The 20694-nt window shown below is 43.4% G+C and overlaps 1 protein-coding gene across 1 annotated transcript in view; it reads right to left on the bottom strand.

Annotated features, from left to right (window-relative positions):
* Nucleotides 1–20694, bottom strand: part of LGR4 (leucine rich repeat containing G protein-coupled receptor 4) — a 344040-nt gene that overhangs the window by 223599 nt on the left and 99747 nt on the right. Inside the window, exon 2 of the mRNA XM_078684206.1 lies at nucleotides 4645–4716. Within this exon, the coding sequence (XP_078540332.1) occupies nucleotides 4645–4716 (72 nt within the window). The remainder of the gene's footprint in view (nucleotides 1–4644; nucleotides 4717–20694) is intronic.

The following is a 20694-nucleotide window of genomic DNA, read 5'->3' as shown; positions in this document are numbered from 1 at the left end:
GTAATTTACGGTGGGATGGACAAGTTAATCAAGTGTGAGATCCTGATCTGTCTAGTCCCCGTTCGTTTGCTTGATAATGTTATCATAAGTATCAGCCTGCACTTCTGTGCAACATGGTACCAGTTTTCAACCTTGAGGAGTCTGGATATATATATGGAAACCTAATGGGGAATTTTATTTTATTGAGGTGAATGACATTTAGATTTCTGCTGAGGTTATCAACAACGAAGATGTCCTCACTTAGCACATGTTCTGCAATAATGAGCAGTTGCCTGATACCCTACAATGACCCATCCCACAAACAGTCTTCTTGATAGAACGAGTGGTATTGTGCCCCTTTGCTTGTTCGAGTAGTGGATTGCTGTGGTTTGCCATACAAACGAATACCTTCTTGTGTAACTACGTATGGAATGCCATCAGTGCTGGGAATATTACCTGGAGTTGTAGTGTGTTTATGAGTAATGTCCCGAGACATCCACCGGACATGCACGCTGAGATCCTTCTAATGTGCCCCCCCAGTCTTGGGCACAGCGAGGTTAGATCTTATAAAGTTCCCCTATGTACATGGGCACATTAACAACTAGTGCTACTTTCCCTCACAATACATGCATAGCGAATGACAAAGGCCAGCTCCGCATTGCAGTCGGTATGCCTATTTTCTTTACATCACAACGCAACGTGCAGTGAGCAACAAAGGGATGCTACGAAGTACAGCAAAATAATTACAGAAGAACATAATGAAGCAATGTTAAAAACATTATGGCCTCCAACGAGTCTGCCCCTCGTGCTGCCTGAGCTCTTCTTACAGGGGAGAGGACAGGCATAACAGTAATAGAACTCGTACACTACACAGAAACTGAAAACCACCATAAAGATTAATCAGAAGGCGGCGTAAAAGGTTTAAACTAAAAAAATGTAGTAATACTGCCCCGGCCCAGCTTATGACGGGTATATAGTGTTACACATGCTTGTAAAGAACTAAAAAGACATTTTCTTTGTGCGAGCCCTGGAGACACACCTTGGATGTCTAAATTCGCCATCCCACGTTGAGTTCTGCTGACTCCAAGTGATAGCACAACGCTACAGATAATCTATAGACATGAACTTTGAGCAATAAACGGGGGTATAGCTTGGGTGGCAAGGGCACTAATGCATGTAAGGATATAAACCTCCATGCTCTGGTTCGGTAGTAAGAAAAACGGTACCTTTAATAGGGGTGCCATGGAAGGAACCTCTGCACCTCTTCGCCGCTGCGCCACTGCACCTGCTGCACTTTTAATGGCTACGCCCCTTTAAATAAATACCGACGCAAGAGGCAGAATGCGAGTTTCATGGCAATGAACCCGTTTGTCATGCTAGCATTTACCAACCACATATTGTACGACTCTCTGGATTCCGGCGTCAATGAAAAGTAGTTGCCCTCTATGCCAACTAAAACGCAATCGGTTATTGCTGTTGTCGAACTGGTTGTGCTTCTGCCGTTTGTGAAATAGATATGAACATGCCATGCAGCTTCTGACTACCCCTTCCGAATACTAGCAGCCTGGGGTGAGTTTTGAGGCAGTGACAGTGTTCAGTTTATCCCCGGTCTCTCATTGCACATTTCGGGCGTCCCCAGAGGACTGTCATCAATCAAGCCATCAACAAGCCGCTCCCTGTGGCGGCCAGGTCAGAGGTCGAGGGTCAGGGGATGGTACTTCCGGTACCGGCGAAACCAACTGACAGGGCGGTCGCGCCGCCATGCGCCGAGCAGGCTCATGGGATCCAGGAAACTTGTCAAGGAAAACAACATATCCAGTCGGTCGTAAACATGTTAACAGATCCAGAATAAACACGGCGGCTTGGCTTGCGATTCTGGAGCACAGTCTCGGCCAGACTTCGGTAGCTGCAGGGCTCATAGGCCTCCTGTCCCCGGCGTGTGTGCTGGGTGGGACCCAAGCGATCGGCACTGCTGCACCACTAGAGGGTAGAAGGGACTCCAGACAACCCGCCAGTGTCTCAAAGCACACCGCACATTTTAAGAAAACGCGTATTTTGTTTAGACCACGTTTCAAATTATACACGATTTTTATTTGTGAGGTTTCATCATGCCACCCTTACACTCGCCACTTCATGTGCATGGCTAGCGATTCAACTAAATGGCATGTCAAACATATATAATATGGTCATATTAAGCACACTGGTTATGTAAAAGTAATAACAGACCTGCAGTAACATAAATAGACATTGTTGACAACTTGTTAAGGTTGTTAACCGTAAGCACTTGCAGCAGTACCACAAATGGGAAAGGAAGAGGGAGGAGAACAAAAAAGTAAGATTTCAAGATACTATATGCAACACAGGTATAGAGTGAATAATATACTACGGGTAATATTTATGGGACCAGCGGGATGAATCATTACTTTAGAGTCCAATTGACTTTGGGACCCCAAAGACAAGGGGCAGAAAGGGCCCCTCTTCTACACCATAGTGCTAACTAAGTAGGCTTAGCAGCTCCTTCCAGTGGCTACTCCTAATTGACGTCCATATTTATTTACACTCAACACTGTGGCCTCCCCATTAAGGATGCAGATGACGCTTGCTAAAAACCTTACTGCGACCTTTATAGAAACGAAAATAATATTTTACATTTCATATACAACTTCACACCAATTGTTTCCTTTCATAACATTTGTAAAACAGGTGTTTCTGCTGGCTTATTCAAAGGTATGCAATTTAACGTCTGGAAGACGAAAGCCTGACTTGGTCTTGTTGGGATAAGAACTTACGCACTCCAGGTCGAACCAGATGTCAACAGTAGTATGAAGTACTATATGTAATAAAAAGGCAGGATGTACTGATTTACTTGGGAATTGCTCAAACCTGCTAGCTAGTATATGCTTTTAAAGGTGCACAAGACGTTCAAATGCAAAAACAACAGTTGATGGACAGAATGCAGAACAATGTCATACATTCACCCCAGTACAGAGATCTGGGCCTAAATCAATCGTTTTTTGCTCACCATGCCATTCCAGTTTGAACCCAGCCATATGCAAATCAGTCTTGACTCTGTGCCCCATGGGAACAGTCCAGTCCAAACTGCCAAGCCAGGTCCTCCCTGGACTGGAAACAAGCAACCTAGGACCGGTTTCGGGTTTTCAGCCCTCATCAGCCAGAATAGCTTGATTCCAGTGGCCAAGTCTGAACTGGGACGGTGTGTTGAGCAAAATAACGATGGAGTAAACCCAGATCTGTGACTGGTGGTGAATGTTTTGCCAATGTGCAAAATTCCGTCCATCACCTTGTGTGTTTTGCTGTTCGCCCTATGTGGGAAGGGATTGGCCAGACGTGGGTCCCATGCTCCCTATGCCACTGGAGTCAAGCTATCCTGGCTGATGACGGCTGCTAAACAGAAACTGGTCCTAGGTTGCTTGATTCCGGTCCAGGGAAGACATGGCTTGGCAGTTGGGGCTGGACTGTTCCCATGAGGCAAAGGGTCAAGACTGATTTGCATATGGCCATGTCTGAACTGGGGTGGCGTGGTGAGTAAATGGATTAAAGCCAGATCTGTGCTTGGGGGTGAATGTTTTGCCAATGTGCAACATTCCGTCCATTACCTTGTGTGTTTTGCTGTTCGCCCTATGTGGGAAGGGTATGCCCAGACGTGGGTCCCGGGTTCACTACGCCACTGGAGTCAAGCTATCCTGGCTGATGACGGCTGATAGCCAGAAACCGGTCCTAGGATGCTTGATTCCGGTCCAGGGAAGACATGGCTTGGCAGTTCGGGCTGGACTGTTCCCATGAGGCACAGGATCAAGACTGATTTGCATATGGCAATGTCTGAACTGGGGTGGCGTGGTGAGCAAAATAACTATGGATTAAACCCAGATCTGTGACTGGGGTGAATGTTTTGCCAATATGCACCATTCCGTCCATCACCTGTGCGTTTTGCTGTTCGCACAAGACGTTCAAACCCAGGTACAGCCTATTCTTTTTCGATTCTGAGAGAAGACTGGAGCCGTACTGATTCATTCAGTAATAAGGGAATGGACAGCAGGTGCAGCTACTAAAGTGCTTAACGCTTTATTTTAACCACAAATTGCATCTATTACTGCAATTTTAAAGGATCAAGATGTTAGCTGCATTCCCTCCCTTTGGATAAAGTGATCGGAGTTCTTGGTGTTGCATACAATCTCATAATGGCGTATGGCAACCTACAAACAACTTACAAGAAAATAGGGCTGAGTTATTACACTGAAGAACCTCTTTCAGGCAGGATGTAGGTCTGTATCATTATTAGCATGCCACATTAAAATGCATTCTACTCTGGCACAATCACCATTATCAATGGGACCCAAATCCCTTTCTTAGTAATTGCAAATTACCCTGCTGTGAAAATCCAACGCAAACCCACCATTATTGACCATTTAACACAAACTATTTCCTCAACATAATTTTTGTGATACAGGCAAGTAACACTGGTCCATCATGTACACTTAGATGTAATTTACTTCGCAGTGCTGTGCTATTGGTATAGTTATTCATTCACCCATACAGGATTTTATACCCTCATACAAAGAAAATAGAGCACTAAAATACACGATTAACCTCTGAAAAGCGTAAAGCATACAAATCAAAATATTGTTAATCTTCGAAAATACTTACAACTCTTCCAGATAAGGGAAGGTCTTGAATGCATTCTCTGGTAACTTGGTGATGTTATTCATGCTGATATCCCTATGGTAAAGTAAACATATATTAGCACAAATCTGCAGCAGAACCAACAAGGAATTTTTGATTAGAGTACGTAATAATTTGTAAACCTAAAACCTTTGACAGGCACTTATTTCGGCCTACGATTCTATGGTATTTCTCAGGTAACGGCAATTAAAGTTTTAAACTTCCTATCAGTCACCCCTATCACTGCAATTCTTGAGCTGCATTTAACTCCTGTGGCATTCATATTACATAGACTGCTTATGTATTAGAAAAAAAACATAGCTATTTATATATATAAAAAAGGCACATAAATGAAGTAAAAAGAGGATATGATTATACCATGAACTCTTAAAGTATTTCCTTTTGATAGCATGTGCCCCTGACAGAATTTTTTTTTTAATTTTATTCTAAAACAGAGAAGATAAATTTGCCTATGAATTTGGTCCCCATCTGGTTGCGTTTTTTCAGAATCAAGTACAACCACGTTTTTACTTATAGGTACAGTAGGAGGACCTTTTATGTAGCACTGATGAGCCATAACTCTCCTTGTATTAATACCACTCACACAGCACTACCTTTGCACCACAAAACATTAAATGCCAATGAAGACGACTGGTCAACTAGGCTGCATATTAAGAAGTGAAGGCAAGAGGAAACTGGCAACTCCAAATGCAGGTTTTAACATCATCTGGTACTGTAGGATTACAAATCATTGCCAAAGAATTCAGGGAGAGGTACTGGGGCAGGCGCTTAATGTAAAACAATGGGAGTATTCCCTTTTAATGATAGAGTTTTAAATAGCACACAATGTATATTATAAAACAGTATATCTTTCTGACCAGATTAACTGGGACCCCGGCCAAAAATAACAAGTGTGATTGTAGGAAGCTGGCTCTGTATATACTATACAAAATGAGGTCTAGTGTGCACAGAGTCAGTTAGAAGCCCAAAGGTAGGCAGAGGTAAAAGTAGATAGCACCTTACTCTCTATTTGTGGTAGTGTGGGTGAGCAGTAAGGCTTTATCAGAAGGTAGTGTTAAGCATTTGTTGTACACACTCAGGCAAGAAATTATGTCACACACTCAAAGACTGAACTCAGACCAATTTGTTTGTATAAAAAATATATATTTTTTTATTCATGAACCAAGCCAAGCCTGTTGCAGGTAAGTGAAATAATAATTTAAAAAATCTTATTCAGAGATTTACAGTTGAATGAGGGTTCAAATGCAGTTGGTTGAATTACAGGTAAGTCAACAGTTCAAAATTACTTTTCAGTTACTTTACAGATTATTATGCACATTACTCTTAAGATTATTTTTTAAGTTACTTTTGCTAATCAGTGTGATATACATATATATCACACTGCCCCATTTATTAGAGAAAAGGTAAGTAATTCACTTTTAGTACATTTACAGTTTTGCAATGTTTCATGCAAACCAACTCCACTCTTAGAAGAATTTTCAAGGAAAAGCAGTCAATACAATCCTATGAAAGGAAATGAAGCCAACGGTCTGCAGGTTACGTACTTATTTGTGGGAGATGGCATTTTGGGGTTAGAACCAGGGTTCCTCCAGGGTCAAGGATGCACTCTCAGAACACCTTCCCAGCCCTGGGACGTCGGGTGCAGGGTGTGTCTTTAGGAGTCAGGTTTTTCTTACCAGCTCTGGTTGGGCGATTATTTATTTTATTTATTTTACAGGTTTTAGATAGCGCTGGCTAGACCCGGAGGTATCAGAGCACTTTTCATGAGCATCTGATCATAGTTACACGTTACATCGTTACAAAGGTTACACAGTTATTAAAGCATTGCAACATAGTTACTTGTAAGGTCGAAATAAAACAATAAGCACAAATACATAAGGGGAAAAGCAGGCAGGGGGAAAGATTCAGTCCTCCAGAAAGGGGCTGCCGGCATCGGTTGGGGATTCGAGGCAGATCATAGATCACCAGATCTCAGGTCAGGATCACCGGGGAGACCTCCTCTTGGTGTTGGGCCACTCGGGCCGTGGGCGTAGGGTGCAGACTCGCGGATTTGGCCAGAGCCAGAGTCTGTGGGTGAGCAAATCCAGTGCTCACTAGAGACAGTCTTGGTTTTGAAAGGCAGGGCAGGTCCTCCGGCTTCTTGAGAGCTGCTGGCTGCAGGACACACCAGGATATCGATGTAGCAGGTTCGAGGTGCGGACAGGACAGTAGGGCTGGGGCCAAGACAGTGGGCCTCCTCCTCATCTTAGCTCAGTACGGCTTCTTCGGTCCTTCTTCTTCTCGTCAGATCTTATCTGAGGAGGCAAGGTTCAGGGTTGGCCTTAAATATCAGATTTAGGGGCGTTACAGGTAAGTAAAGGTCAGAACCAATGGATCCCTTCCTTGGAGTGGGTACACCCCCTATTATGGCACCCTCCAGTGGGAGGGGGGCATATGCCTCCCTCTTGTTGGCTGGGTCCCCCACATCTGCAGGATGGTGGGGACTGAGAGTTGTGCTTCACCTCGCCTTCCCCGCCTAAGGGGAGGGGTTGCCAAAGGTGGGCACAACTCCCTTCCTCACTTGGTTTTCCTGCCGATTCTCCCGCCCAAAGTCCGGGTCAGAACCAGTGGGGACCAGTTGCTGTTAGCAGCAAATGGCTGGGGGTAGCTCACAAAGGTGGTAAGCCTTTGAAGCGTCCCAGGATATACAATGTTACAGACTCCAGAGAAAAGCACGCTCTCAACCCAGGGCTCCAGAAACATGTGGGGCAGTGGCAGCTGGCAAGCAGCCATTCAGCCAGGACATTAGAGTTAGGTCGTTTTTCAGGGGGCATATCTAAGATGCCCTCTGACAGCATTTTTCATTAAATCCCACACTGGCATCAGTGTGGGTTAATGTGCTAAGAAGTTTGATACCAAACTTCCCAGTTTTCAGTAAAGTCACTATGGTGTTGTGAAGTTCGTAATGACACACTCCCAGCACCATATACTCTTAATGACATTACTGCATTTACAACGTCTTAGAATTGGTTTAGACACTGTAGGGGTACAGGGCTCATGCACCTATACCCTCACCACTGGTATAGTGCACCCAGCTCGAGGGGTGGCTGACCTATGCCAGGGTAGTGGGTTGTAGGCAGGGCACAGAGGGATGTGTGCAATGTCTACTCTTCACTGTGTTCTGCATCAAAACATGCAGCCTGCTATGGCAGTGTGTATGTGTAAAGGTACAGGGCCTCTAACGGTGGTGCAATGAGTGCTGCAGCCTTTAGTGGCCTGGGACTGACATTTGGCCAAAGAGTGCCAATTGGGTTTTGTATCAATGCAGTTTAGGGAAAGAACATAGGTCTTGGGTACCTGTTGGCTGGAACTCAGGGCACACTCAGTCACAATAAATCAACTGTTTGGCAAAAAGTGGGGGCAACCATGCAAAAAGAGGGCACTTTAATACAGTGATTCATTCTGAATCTTCTTTATCTCTACACTTTAAATTAATTCTCAAGTGGACAGGCTATACCAATCAACTTTATACACAATGAAAACATTCGGATTCCGTAAAAAAAAAAGACAAGCAACACCACCAATCATCCTCTCCAAACTGGTGTATGCTAGTGGACTATATCACAGCATTACATTCTCACATATCAGAAGACTGCAAAGAATCAAAAATTCAGCAGCAAGACTACTTCTACATGTCAATATAACAATATATATGACAACCTACGTCTCTCCAGTCATGAAGCCTCTGGCTCCAATAGCAAGAAGATGCTCTTTGAAAATAATGTGCATCACAAAGAGCTAGCAATGGAAAAGGAAGAAAATTAATTCAAGAAAAAATCATAAAATACACCCAACCTAAGGAACTTACTTTCCATACTAGCACTGTGCTTAATAATTCCTGCTTACATGAAGAACACCATTGGTGGCACTACTTCCTCCAATCAAACTGCACAACTATGGAATATCCTATCTGTTAAGATCAAAGCCACAGAAAATCACTTGACCTTCAGAAGGATAGTTCAGAACTGGTTATTCCCGGTGTGATCAAACTAGGAATCAACAAGTTCTTATTTTCTGCCTACAGTTCTCATTTTCTGCCTACAGATACCATCCAGGAACCTGTTAGGATCAGGGAAGTGCTAAATCAGCAGCATTTCTTTTCAAACAACATTTAATATCAGGGATAACCACATCTCCCTAGAAACTTACAACCCATGCATCTTCATATCGTACACACACAAAAGACAGTGCTTAATTTATAAAAGATTTAGCGCTAGTGGCCATAGTTCTACTCAATGGCCAGTGATATTAAATTTCCTTATGATGGATGCATATTCGGCGCGTTGTTAATCCACTCCCAATACTCCCTGCCTCTATATCACTCTTGCAGGTTTATCCTTTCACCCTTTTGGTTTCCAGTCCTCTCTTCCTCCTACTTTGTCCTTTGTGGGTTCTTCCCTCGCTTTCTCACCATAAATATCTGAGAAACATAAGTACCTGGCCCCAAAAATGAGTGATGGTGGGCCCCACCAGGTCAAATGAAGTACTTCATCTGGAAAGATGGGGAGAGGATGTGGTGTTACAACCAGAGATGCGAATAGGAGAAGTGTGGCTCAATGGTTAAAGCGGCAGACCCTGATGCAGAGGTCTAGCCGGGACCAGGGTTCAATTCCCCGCCTCGGCGGGTCTTGGGCTCAAAAAATTCCACGGACCTGATAATTCTCGCCTCGGTGCCTATTCCAATCATGGAGTCCCACTCTGCAACTCTGGGCAATAGCTTGCTTAATCTCCACAACGGCCCCCACAACGCTAAGTATGCCTGGCCTCCACCTTGGGGGTGCCCAGGAGTGGACATCTCACAGGGAAAGCCAGGATGGGTTCCACAGCGGTATTCGTACAAGCGCCTTGAGACCCTTGCGGGTGAGTAGTGCGCTATACAAGTATCAATTTACATTTAATATAAGAACTGGGAAACAAGCTTTGATTCTTGGCGTCAGCTCAACATCCTGTGGATCTGGGCAACTAACTTAATCTCTGTGTGCCTAAAATAAAAAAAAGGATGTGTCCTAGTGTAATGCAACTGGTGCTCATGTAAAGCACTCCCGTACCTCCGGGTCGAGTTAGTGCTATATAAAGGTGCAATTAAAAGTATATCAATGCAAACCACCGGGACTGTACACTTCTCAAAATACCACCAGAAAAAGCCTAAACAACCCACTATCCAGGCAAACCCATATTTAAAAACAAATACAAAGTCAAACAATTTCAATAATGTTCAATATCAACATAGGAAAAATAAAAGACAGACTGGATCAACATCATCAACAGCGAAATAGAACAATCTACAATGCAACAAAGTCTATATTGCCCATGGCTAATCGACTTTTAGCTTCTCTTTTCTACTATTTACAGCTCTCTGGATGGCACACTAGCTAAATATTTTAAAAAGCTATGCATAAAAATAACCAGGATTATTAATAGCTATGGATTATTTACTCTTCTACCTTTCTATGCTTGCTGCTTTACTCTCCACTATACTACAGTACACTAACAATATTCTCTCCTTTCAAATCAAACTCTCATTCTGAGTAATTATTCCTTGAGTACCTAACCTTTTGTAACCCATCTACTTATCCCACACTCATAAATCACAATCTCCACTTATTTGTAACCTCTCACTGTAATTTCAAAATATCTAATTACTTTTTCCCCATTTAAATATCTATTTTTCCCATGTTCATGAATTTAAATAATCACACTTAACTTCTTTTAACTTAATTCACCACTGGAAATTGTAGGAAATGCTTCAGTTTCCCCAGATCACAAGACCAACAATACCAAACACATTATCAACAATAAATTATTAACTAATAGATTAGCTACTAACTTTGGGTTAGAAAGTGCTACCCGCCACAAAGGAGTTCAATGCTTCATTAGGGTTAGTAAGCGCTATATGAATTCAATGACAATACAATTTACAAAGTGCATTCCGATCTGTGAAAAATAAAAGGAAAAGACTCGTCCAAACAGACTAAAGAGCTAATTTTAATATGGGGTTATACTCAAAACTAAACAATTGAGGAATTGCCAGTGCAGCCTCACTGGTCCTAAATTCGCTGGGCGTAATATCACTGGCTTGCTTTTGTACTGCACTGATAAAGAGAAGTTTAGTGCTGCAAATCCATGTGATACCAGCTCTATAATGCCAATTAGTTTAGTTTTCGTGAAACACAGAGCAGTACAGTAAAGTGTTCCTCCTTTTCAGTGACTATTGGTCAAGTACAATGAAAATGCTGATTTGAAACAAACAACGGGGGATAGTAAATCAGATTAACATAGCAGTAAACACCTTTGAGGTGTCGCACAAACACCATCTCTCAAGTAACCCTGGGGACGCACCACCATTCACACTGAATAGCACTTTATCTTGCTCAGTAGATGCTCTCGCAAGAGGGTAACTATTGAAAGAAAATGGCGAGGTGAGCTCAGCATGCAATTTAACCACTGCAAATATTACCATAAACTCAAATAAAGTTGCAATAAAACACATAAAACCATACGTTTAGAGTTTAGTGGTCTTGACAGCCTGGCAACCATGTTCAATCTCGATCAGTGGTTAATTCATATCACACCCAGAGAGACTAAACCAATGATAGATACTATGTTAATGCAAACAACAAATTCTCAACAGGACAGCACTTAAGATTCTGGGACATGTTTAACCCTTTGCAGTCATTCCTTCCTTCCTTCTTTCCTCCCAAACAGATAGACAGGATGGAATTTCAGATTACGCAGCACTGAACGTTTGTACACATGTTGACCAAGGGGAAAAAAAGCAAGACTGAGACATACTGAAATATAGACCTTGAGGCAAACGTGGCTTTAGGAGCAGTTTACAGGTATGGATGCAACATGCCCTAGTTCTACCACAGTCCAAGTAAAAATCCTTTGGGTGCTGGCAGTCTAAATTGCGTTGTATAGCCGATAAGCAGACAAAGCAACTGTTTACACGGTTGTAAATTATGATATTTGTTTTCCTTCTCCTTTGACTACAACAGTAAGTTGCACACAAAGTCAACAATACCACAACCTTGCTTAAATTTTGTAACGAGGTTAATTGCATCTACCAGAGCCTTTGCCTCTCAAACATTGTGACGCTTCGGCTAAATTGTGTGCTATAATGTTAATACTAAGAAAGTCGAAGTAATTATGAATCATAATACATTCATGTATAAAAATAAAGGTGTATCTTTATTGATGAATTCTCCAGTTATTAACAACCCCGACCCAGAAATACGTAGTCAGGCAGTCGCTAAAATCCAGGCCGAAGGTCACTGATTGGCAGACCACAGGTGGGGTGGCACTAAGCTGGCAGAAAAACGTGCAAACAGGAAACCTCAGTAAAATCCCATACAAGGGATGCAGCGACATTACAATGGTCCAGGGAGATTGGCCCCAAGTAAGCGCACATGGCTGGAGAGGTACGCACGTTCCCAAAACACCATAAAGTCAGATGCCACATGAAGTTAGGAGCACATAGCCAATCAGGACACAGTACATGCAGCGATCACACACTCCCCCTGCCGGACATCTGGACACATAACCCACTGGCCGCATTGTGTCAAGGTTGAGACCCACTTCGACTCCTCATCGAATACATTAATTTATAGCTCCAAAGACAGAGGTACACATTCCATACCAAAAAAGGGTCGCCTGAACTATTTTATGGCATTCAACAAATCGTATAAAAACTCATGTCCGATCAATTGTGAGTTGAGACAATCCTTAGACCCTATGCCTGTAACTGTTCACCCGGCCACACATTTTAATTAAACAAACTGTTCCAGTTTTGCCAAATGCCTCGTCTCTTGTTTTTTCAAGGTGTTTTTTGATCAAGCAACATTTGGGGAGCGACTATTGGAGCAGATTGTTACCTCGAACCCGACTGCAGCCAAAGGAACAACACCCTGCCCGGACAGATTCACATGTGCATATCAACGAAGGTGGGCAGGCACTGCAATTGATTGAAAGTTCGGCTGAATTCGCGGGGCAAAGAGCCGTCCTGAGACTGCCGTCACAAAGTGTAAGAGAATACATGAGAACCTTAGCAAAGCAGTTGGTGTATGGCAAACTAGGGAGAAGCGTAAAAAGATAACCTGAGCACCCTGCCACTAACAGAAATCTGGCATATTACCTAATTTATATGTCCTAGCTGAGTAGTCGTAAGGTGGCCTCAGAAGCAAACCCATGGGAGTCACCTTTTTTCAATAGTCTGCATGCTAGGAACAGTGAATATTTATAGTGTATTCCTTTATGGTTTTCAGGACACTATGTAGTAAAACTATCCTGTTTGTGAGGAGTTGGCACCTTAATCTTATTTTGTGGTCTAAAAGTGTTTCTCAGTGACACCAGTGTCTTAACACTGTTGGTATCTGAAAGGAGTGAGAGGTATTAATCACTTGGACATGACACAGATGGTATGCTTGGCCCCTGGGTGTGATACAGGGTGTGATTCAGACACTTACGGAAAAAGATTAGGACCTGGGAGATTAGGTGTAACTTGTGTTTGGCCAAGAGGGGCCTGTGGTTCTGAAGTTGCCTTTTTTCCACAAACTATTGTTATTATCTTTGTCCCGGAGCCAATATTGACTGACTAATGGACACACTTAGTACAGTGTACAGCAGAGAGCTTCCCCTGGCCACAGTATAGCATGTACCAAACCTCAAGTAAGGTCTTTGGGTGGGGAAAACTTTGAAGGTGGAATAGCCATCATGAAGATCCAGGAATACCAATCAGTCTCCTGTGTTCAGGATCAGCAAGACTTGGCTCCGCAACAGCATTTTAAATTTATCTTGCCAAATGAAAACACGCAGAAGGTCAAGATCCAGGATGGGTCTTAGATTTCATTCCTTATTGGGGACTGAGAAGTAAACTGGGTACTCTCATGCCCCTTTCTTCCCATAGCACCACCTGTATGACTCTTTTTCAGCAGAGCATGGACTTCCACCTCCAAAGTGTGCACTGGAGAGCAGGACTGGTAGAAGGATGATGGTGCTACTGATGCCAGACCATACATCCAATCCTACCCCGAAAGGAGCAGTACCACTACTGGGGTGACTGGGCAGGCTAGGAAGGTTGTCTATAAATAGTCACAAAACTATCCATAGTGTTGGTGCAAATGTTGCACTGAGAAGACTAGGCCCTGTGTGCGAGCTGTAGCTCTATTCTTTTTTAAGTGCTCCAACGAGGAGTCGGATTTCTCTCAAAATAGCCACTCACCAGTAACGGGCATGTACAACAGTGTGGCTTGGTCATCTCTGGATAACCCTGTGGAACATTTAGAAGCATGCAGACAGTGCGACTGCTGACATCGCTGCTTGGTGCATTGGCACAGCTGAGTCCAGGCTATATTTCAGCATCTGTTTGGATGTATCCATTCAGTTACTGACCAAATCCTTAAACAGACGTTTCACGAGGTCTGTCGAGCTGACCACTGTAAGCCTAGCAGGTCCCAACAAAGCAGGAACACATTAGCCCAGGAGACAGTGACCAGTGCAGAGCGACAGTCTGTCATTAGCAAAGTATGTTTGGGCCATAGTCACTTGTCTTTAATTATCATGAGCGCTTCAGGTTTTTCTTTCTGGTGATGGGTGGGGTTCACCTGCAGCAGGCCTATCTATTTATTGCTGGGTCTGAAAATAAGTTATCCTGTGCAGCCATGACAGGATCCAAGAGGATCTCAAAGAACAGGAGGAAGGGCGCTGCCACGGAGGAGGAGGGTTGGAAGATTTCAGTCAAAATGTTAGACTTTGCCACAACAGAGGGCAAGATTAATTCGAAGGTTTCAGCTGCTTTTCACACCATATGCCTACATGAGGATATGTACTCTGAAGCAGGGTCAGAGGTATAAGGGATATCCCCTGCTGAAATATCAAAGCCATTTACACTTTGAAGATCCTTCTGTAAGCCAGAATCATCATTATATCGGAGAAGGAGGTTATCAGCCTCAAAATCCTTGTGCAGTGATATTATTATTCTCAGGAGTCACACAGGTATCCGAGTTGCAGCCAAATATCCAGGGCTCGAGTCTGGGGTACACGCAGGTACACGGCGTCCACCCACTATTTTTACAGGGTGGACGCTGTCTCTCCTGCCAAGAAGTTAGGCCCCACAGAAATATGTTGAAACTGTCCCAGTGTAGGACACTGGGATACGTTCAAAAGTGCCTGCACGTTGTCTGCTTTCCATTCCCAGCAGCAACGTGCAGGCAGAGAGGGAGCCTTTTTTCACCTTCAGCTGGGCCTAAGTTAAGGGGCCATGCAGCCTCCTTTTGTTTGTATATGCTGACTGGGGGCCGGAACCTTACATTTAAATGTAAATGCCACAGAGGGAAACAAAGGCACGCAGCTTGCCTTCTCTTCACAAGTACTTAAGAGAGGCATGCTTTTGCCTTTGTTCTGTCCCTGTATATAAATGCAGACACTGCAAGACTGTCAGATGGGTTAGTCTGTCCGAGTATTTACACAAATAATTTAAAGAGCACTATTGTATTTCTTTTATAGCGCTACGTCGTGACGTCATGAGTTCATTTGCATCCTGTCTTACTTGATCAGTCCCCCCACTTCTTTTTATAGGACTTGTAAACACCTCTATCAAATCGGACTCCCAGAGAGGAGGTGTGCTAAAAGATCACAATTTCAGTTCACCTTCACTCAATAAACATCCTATCAAAATGGTTGTGTGGAGACATTTCATCAGAAGTATTGAAGCCACACACCAAGTTTCAGCTAAATGATTTACTACAGTACTATTCAAACATTAGAGTGCTATGATTAACGTTAGGGTGCCACTTGCTGAAGCTATGTATTCTAATGGGCTGTGCGACCATGTCTGTTGTGCTGCTAAGTTGCACTCTGTGATACAGTCATGACTCCGGTTACTGTTCAATCACGCTACTTTCTGCCACACAATTAGTACTCATGGTAGAGTTTCTAAATTGGGTTGCTACTGCTGGTAGATTGTTACAGTGAACACATTAATTTACACCCCTTGAATCAGTTAATCCCCAATTTCAGCTCAATTATGCCCTGCAATGCCCCTCAAATAGGTCTTAGATGCAGATGTTGTTCTGCTTGCTTATGCCTTGAACACTCTCCAAATATGTCCTTGATGGTGCTCAAGTATGCCTCTGGTGCAATTCAAATATACACTAGCTCTTTTTAATTATGCCTGTATGGTGCATATCAAGTAATACCCTGGTCGTGCTCAATTATGCCCAGTGGCTTTGATCAACTATTATCTAATGCTGAATAATTTTGACCTGTGACTTTGCTGAATTACGTTCTGATATTTTGCTCATAAATTCTCCCAGTGTGGCTCAAGTTTGGCCTGTGTTGCTTTGAAAATATGCCTGCGCCTTATGTTACTCAAATAGATATATGCTGCTCAACTGTGCTGAATGTAACTACTGATTAAATATAACTCCCCCAAAATCCAAATACACCAACAGGCATGGTTGAAACATGCATCGTGCTTCTGAGTAACAGTTTCCCCGTTGGTTGCATAATTATGCCCAATATGACGTTCAATTATGCCTCTACTTAACTCCTAAGGTATGCCATATTACCTGATGAAATCTGCTCCTGTTCATTCTAAAATATTTAATTTGGTTTTGGTCATTTTCTCCACTCTGCACTACACAATTATGCTAATTTTGCAACCAAATAATATTTCACAGCCCTGCTTAAATGTAGCCTCGAAGACTTTTTTTTGTTGCAGTTTTATATTGCGCAAACTCCACCGAAGGATGTTGGAGCACGTTCCATGAGCATTAGATGAGATTCATTAGGTGTCGCCGCCTCCCAACAGCATATGCACTGTTGCTGCAAGACTTATTGTTTACACCACCCACTGCCTACCATTTGTTGGCTGTATTGTCACTTTTGTTTACTGCCTCCTAATTGACCTGTGCTTGTCTTGTCCCTTCCAGTTCTTTCGTTTGGAGCATGGACTAAGTGCCGATTGATTTACTTAGATTAGTGTCTTCTGCTGTTCATTCACTGCTCATTGTAATTCAGATACTATTTTCTTCTTTATTCGTCATGTCTGTTTTCCTTCTCCCCCCTTCCCCGCTTCTCCTCCTATCCCTATAACCTTGTCCGTTTTGTTTCTGATCTTCCCACCGACTCTTATCCATGTTGCTTGTTAATCTAATTTTTCTTTATCTTTAGTAGAATAAGCCAATTAAAGTGAAATACTTGTGTTTGAAAGTACTGGTTACCACTGTTTTACCTCTGAAAAGCTTGTCCAAGGACTGCAGGTAGTACAAATCTGGTCTTAAAACAGTGGTATTGGAACAGCAAAAATTCAGCATTTTACCTGTAAAATAGTGGAGTCTCAAAATATTGCTACATCACGTTTTCAAGTAAATTTTTCAAGCTAATCAATTTAAGAACTCCCACTCTCCACAACTGACTAATGTATTTGCTAATAAAATATTAAAGACGAAAAACTCAGACTATTCGTCAGACTTGGCCGAGTTCAACTTTGCGATAAAGACACACATATTCCAGCTGTGACTGCCTTTCCAGGGATTGATTCAGTGTTTCCTCTTACCCTCCCATCCTCCACCCTTGTCCATGTTGCTTCTTTCCCCCAACCGCCCATTTTCTCTGTTCCCCCAATCACCGCCATAAAAAAGCACTGTAATGTGGGGAGCGCTGGTGTCTTCATATCACTTTTTATTTTACTGTCCCATTGTCATTACCTCCCACCCTCCCGTTGTCCATGTTGCCAGTTCTCACCCTGCCTTCTGTCGTTCGTGCTGCCCACCACCAACCGCCCTAAGACAAGCATTTGCAATGCAATAGATCTCGCAGCATTAAAGTTTAAGTTATTGTCATTGTGTATGACAATGCGTTGCATAAAATTTTTATCAAACTTTGAATTGGTTGGAAGCAGCTGCAGGTGGCCTGTTTGAAGTGTGTGTTTGTAAGCTGTTCACTAACCTTCATCTCCACCCCAGACCTTGTACGGGCAAGTTCTGTGGTGTATTTACTATGGGTACTGTATTGATCCCCCTATTTCCGACCCTTGTCTGGTTAATAATTAACTAGCAGCCATTCAACTGCACAGAAACCCGTTATCTGATTAGCCACACAACGGCACAGAAGCCCGTTATCTGATTAGGTCATAGTGCATGCCATCTCATTAGGCAGGCACTATTTCTCCAGCCCCCTAATAGGCATACGGTGTTCTCAAAACAAATCAAACCTACCACGACCTGGGAAATCCCCACAGCCATTGTTTTGATTTAGCCGAGAACTTCAGTAAAGAATGTGCGAACGACCAGTTCGTATGACATCCTTATTGACGTATTTATGTCCATCCTTACGTCAATCCCGGCACCTTTCAGGTATAAATAATACCGACATTGCCTTAAGCAAACACACGAGGTGGTGACAAGATTGGAGCAGCGAGACTTGCCGAGGAGCCCAGCTGACAGCGAAGCCCACAGACGCTGCCCCTCCTTTCTGACGCGCTGAGAGAGAGACGCTGCCTTTTCTCCTGCCGAGAAATCCAGCTCCGGCGCTTCCAAGCCGCCCTTGCGGGCAGCTGGAATATCAAGACCTGAGATAGAGATACCAGCCCTCCAGCCTTCTAAACTCCCAGGTACTGAACTGAATAATCCTTTGTAGAGAATTCTTGAAGCAGACCCTTGGCAAAGCAAACTTAACTTAAACTACTACTTATCTACTCCCGCCCACGTATTAGGCTTAGGTCAGGTACATTGGGGTAGGCGTAGTTAGAAGCACCAGTTGAGTACGATTAGTCAATGTATATATGTATGTATCTATTTTATCCATTTTAAGTATCATATGGCTAAGAAACCATATCAATGCTTTTACAGTATTATTTTATAATTCTGTTATTTCTGTATGCACTTTACTTAACAATAAGTATTGCAATAATAGCGATTCATTTCTCTTGTATGAGAAAAGAGACTGATCAATAAATAACATATTTTTATTGAACACGCCCGTCTCTTCCTTTTCTCTACAATCTGGTGAAACTAAGAATGCACTGAACTGACTGAGTAAAATAAGTTGTCTTTTGTTTTCACACGACTCTAGAGATACACTCTTGATTAGGGGAGAGCAAAGTTGTCATGTTCTATGGTTGTCAGAAACTAAATCCCTTCTTGTCTATCCAGGGAGGTTAAACTCCTCCTCGTCTATTCGAGAAAGTTTCTAGTGAACTCTGAGCTAGCTGGCACACACATAACTTTAAGTCTAATATCGACGGTAGAAGACCTAGTTAACCTCTGTCCTACGTCTATACTATTGAAGATATTATTCCAATGCGCAGAGCCTATTGGGATAATAGGAACTACACTACATGGCGCCCAACTGTTTGGATAGGCGATAAATCTAACGTAAGACATTAGAGTAACTCAGTCGTGCTTTTCACACAGACCCCTTTTCCCCATAATACTCCAAAGACGTCTGGAGTGGGTGGAAGGTTAAATCCGCCAAACTTAGTAGGAGGAGACTCCTATGTATGGTTCTTGGTTTATTCAACGTTGAAGGATACACTGTTCCAAAATATTGTGCATCTAATCTTTGTTTCCATAGAAACCTGATCTGCAAATAAATAAAATAACTTTCTTGACATTAGAATGTCAGAAAATGAAGAAGAAAGGGAGACAGCTAGATTAGCAGCTCAACTCCTAGCGGCTGACAATAGTCTCCTACAGCAAGACCCGGAGGCAATACTCATCCCGGTCAACATAAGAAAATCTATAACTTTAAAACTTATAACAAGCATTGGAAATGCAATAGGTCTCGCAGCATTAGAGTTAGTGCTTTTAGAATTGTTTATGGGTTTTTTTGTAAATCTTTAGCATTTTTGTTTCCTGTAGCCAATGCTAAAGAATTAAAAAAAAAAACCCATAAACATTTCTAAAAGCTCTAACTCAAATGCTCCGAGACCTATTCCACTGTGTGAGGGTGAGTGAGGGTGAGTGAGGGTGAGTGAGGGTGAGTGAGGGTGGGTGAGGGTGAGTGAGGGTGAGGGGTTGAGGGTGAGTGAGAGTGAGGGTGAGTGAGGGTGAGTAAGGGTGAGGGTGAGGGTGAGTGAGGGTGAGTGTGAGTGAGGGTGAGTGAGGGTGAGTGAGGGTGAGTGAGGGTGAGTGAGGGGTTGATGTTGAGGGTGAGGGGTTGAGGGTGAGTGAGGGTGAGTGAGGGGTTGAGGGTGAGTGAGGGTGAGGGTGAGTGAGGGTGAGGGGTTGAGGGTGAGTGAGGGGTTGAGGGTGAGTGAGGGTGAGGGGTTGAGGGTGAGTGAGGGTGAGGGTGAGTGAGGGTGAGGGTGAGTGAGGGTGAGTGAGGGTGATGGGTTGAGGGTGAGTGAGGGTGAGTGAGGGTGAGGGTGAGTGAGGGTGAGTGAGGGTGAGGGGTTGAGGGTGAGTGAGGGTGAGGGTGAGTGAGGGTGAGGGTGAGTGAGGGTGAGGGTGAGTGAGGGGTTGAGGGTGAGTGAGGGGTTGAGGGTGAGTGAGGGGTTGAGGGTGAGTGAGGGTGAGGGTGAGTGAGGGTGAGGGGTTGAGGGTGAGTGAGGGACCGCAAAGCTATGGGGGGCAGAAATACCACAGGAGGGGGCTATAGCATAAATACCACTGGGAGTTGATAGAGCGGGAAAACGGCCAGAGATTTGCAGGGCAGAGAGAGCACCACAGCGAGACAGCAACATTTTGAGTCTGGTTCCTGTTTACGGATGTTAATTTTCCATTTACTATTCCAATGTTCTCAACCAGCTAATACCTATTTTGAGTTGGCTTAGTAGAAAAGCAGTTGTCCGTTTTCTAACCTTATTTAAATCATGTATAGAATGAAGACTAATTCGTAGGTGCCCCTGTGTGGTCTTCTGTGTTTGTGTGTGCCGTGTCCAGTCTAAAACTCTTTTAATGTTTAAAGTATGCCATGGTATGTAAGAGGGAAGATTCATGTTAGTTTACAGGTCTCAGGCGAGCCGTTTCACCA

The sequence above is a fragment of the Lissotriton helveticus genome, chromosome 3_2 (genome assembly GCF_964261635.1).
Source record: "Lissotriton helveticus chromosome 3_2, aLisHel1.1, whole genome shotgun sequence".
Lineage (NCBI taxonomy): Eukaryota > Metazoa > Chordata > Amphibia > Caudata > Salamandridae > Lissotriton > Lissotriton helveticus.
This window is presented reverse-complemented; position numbering and strand designations above follow the sequence as displayed.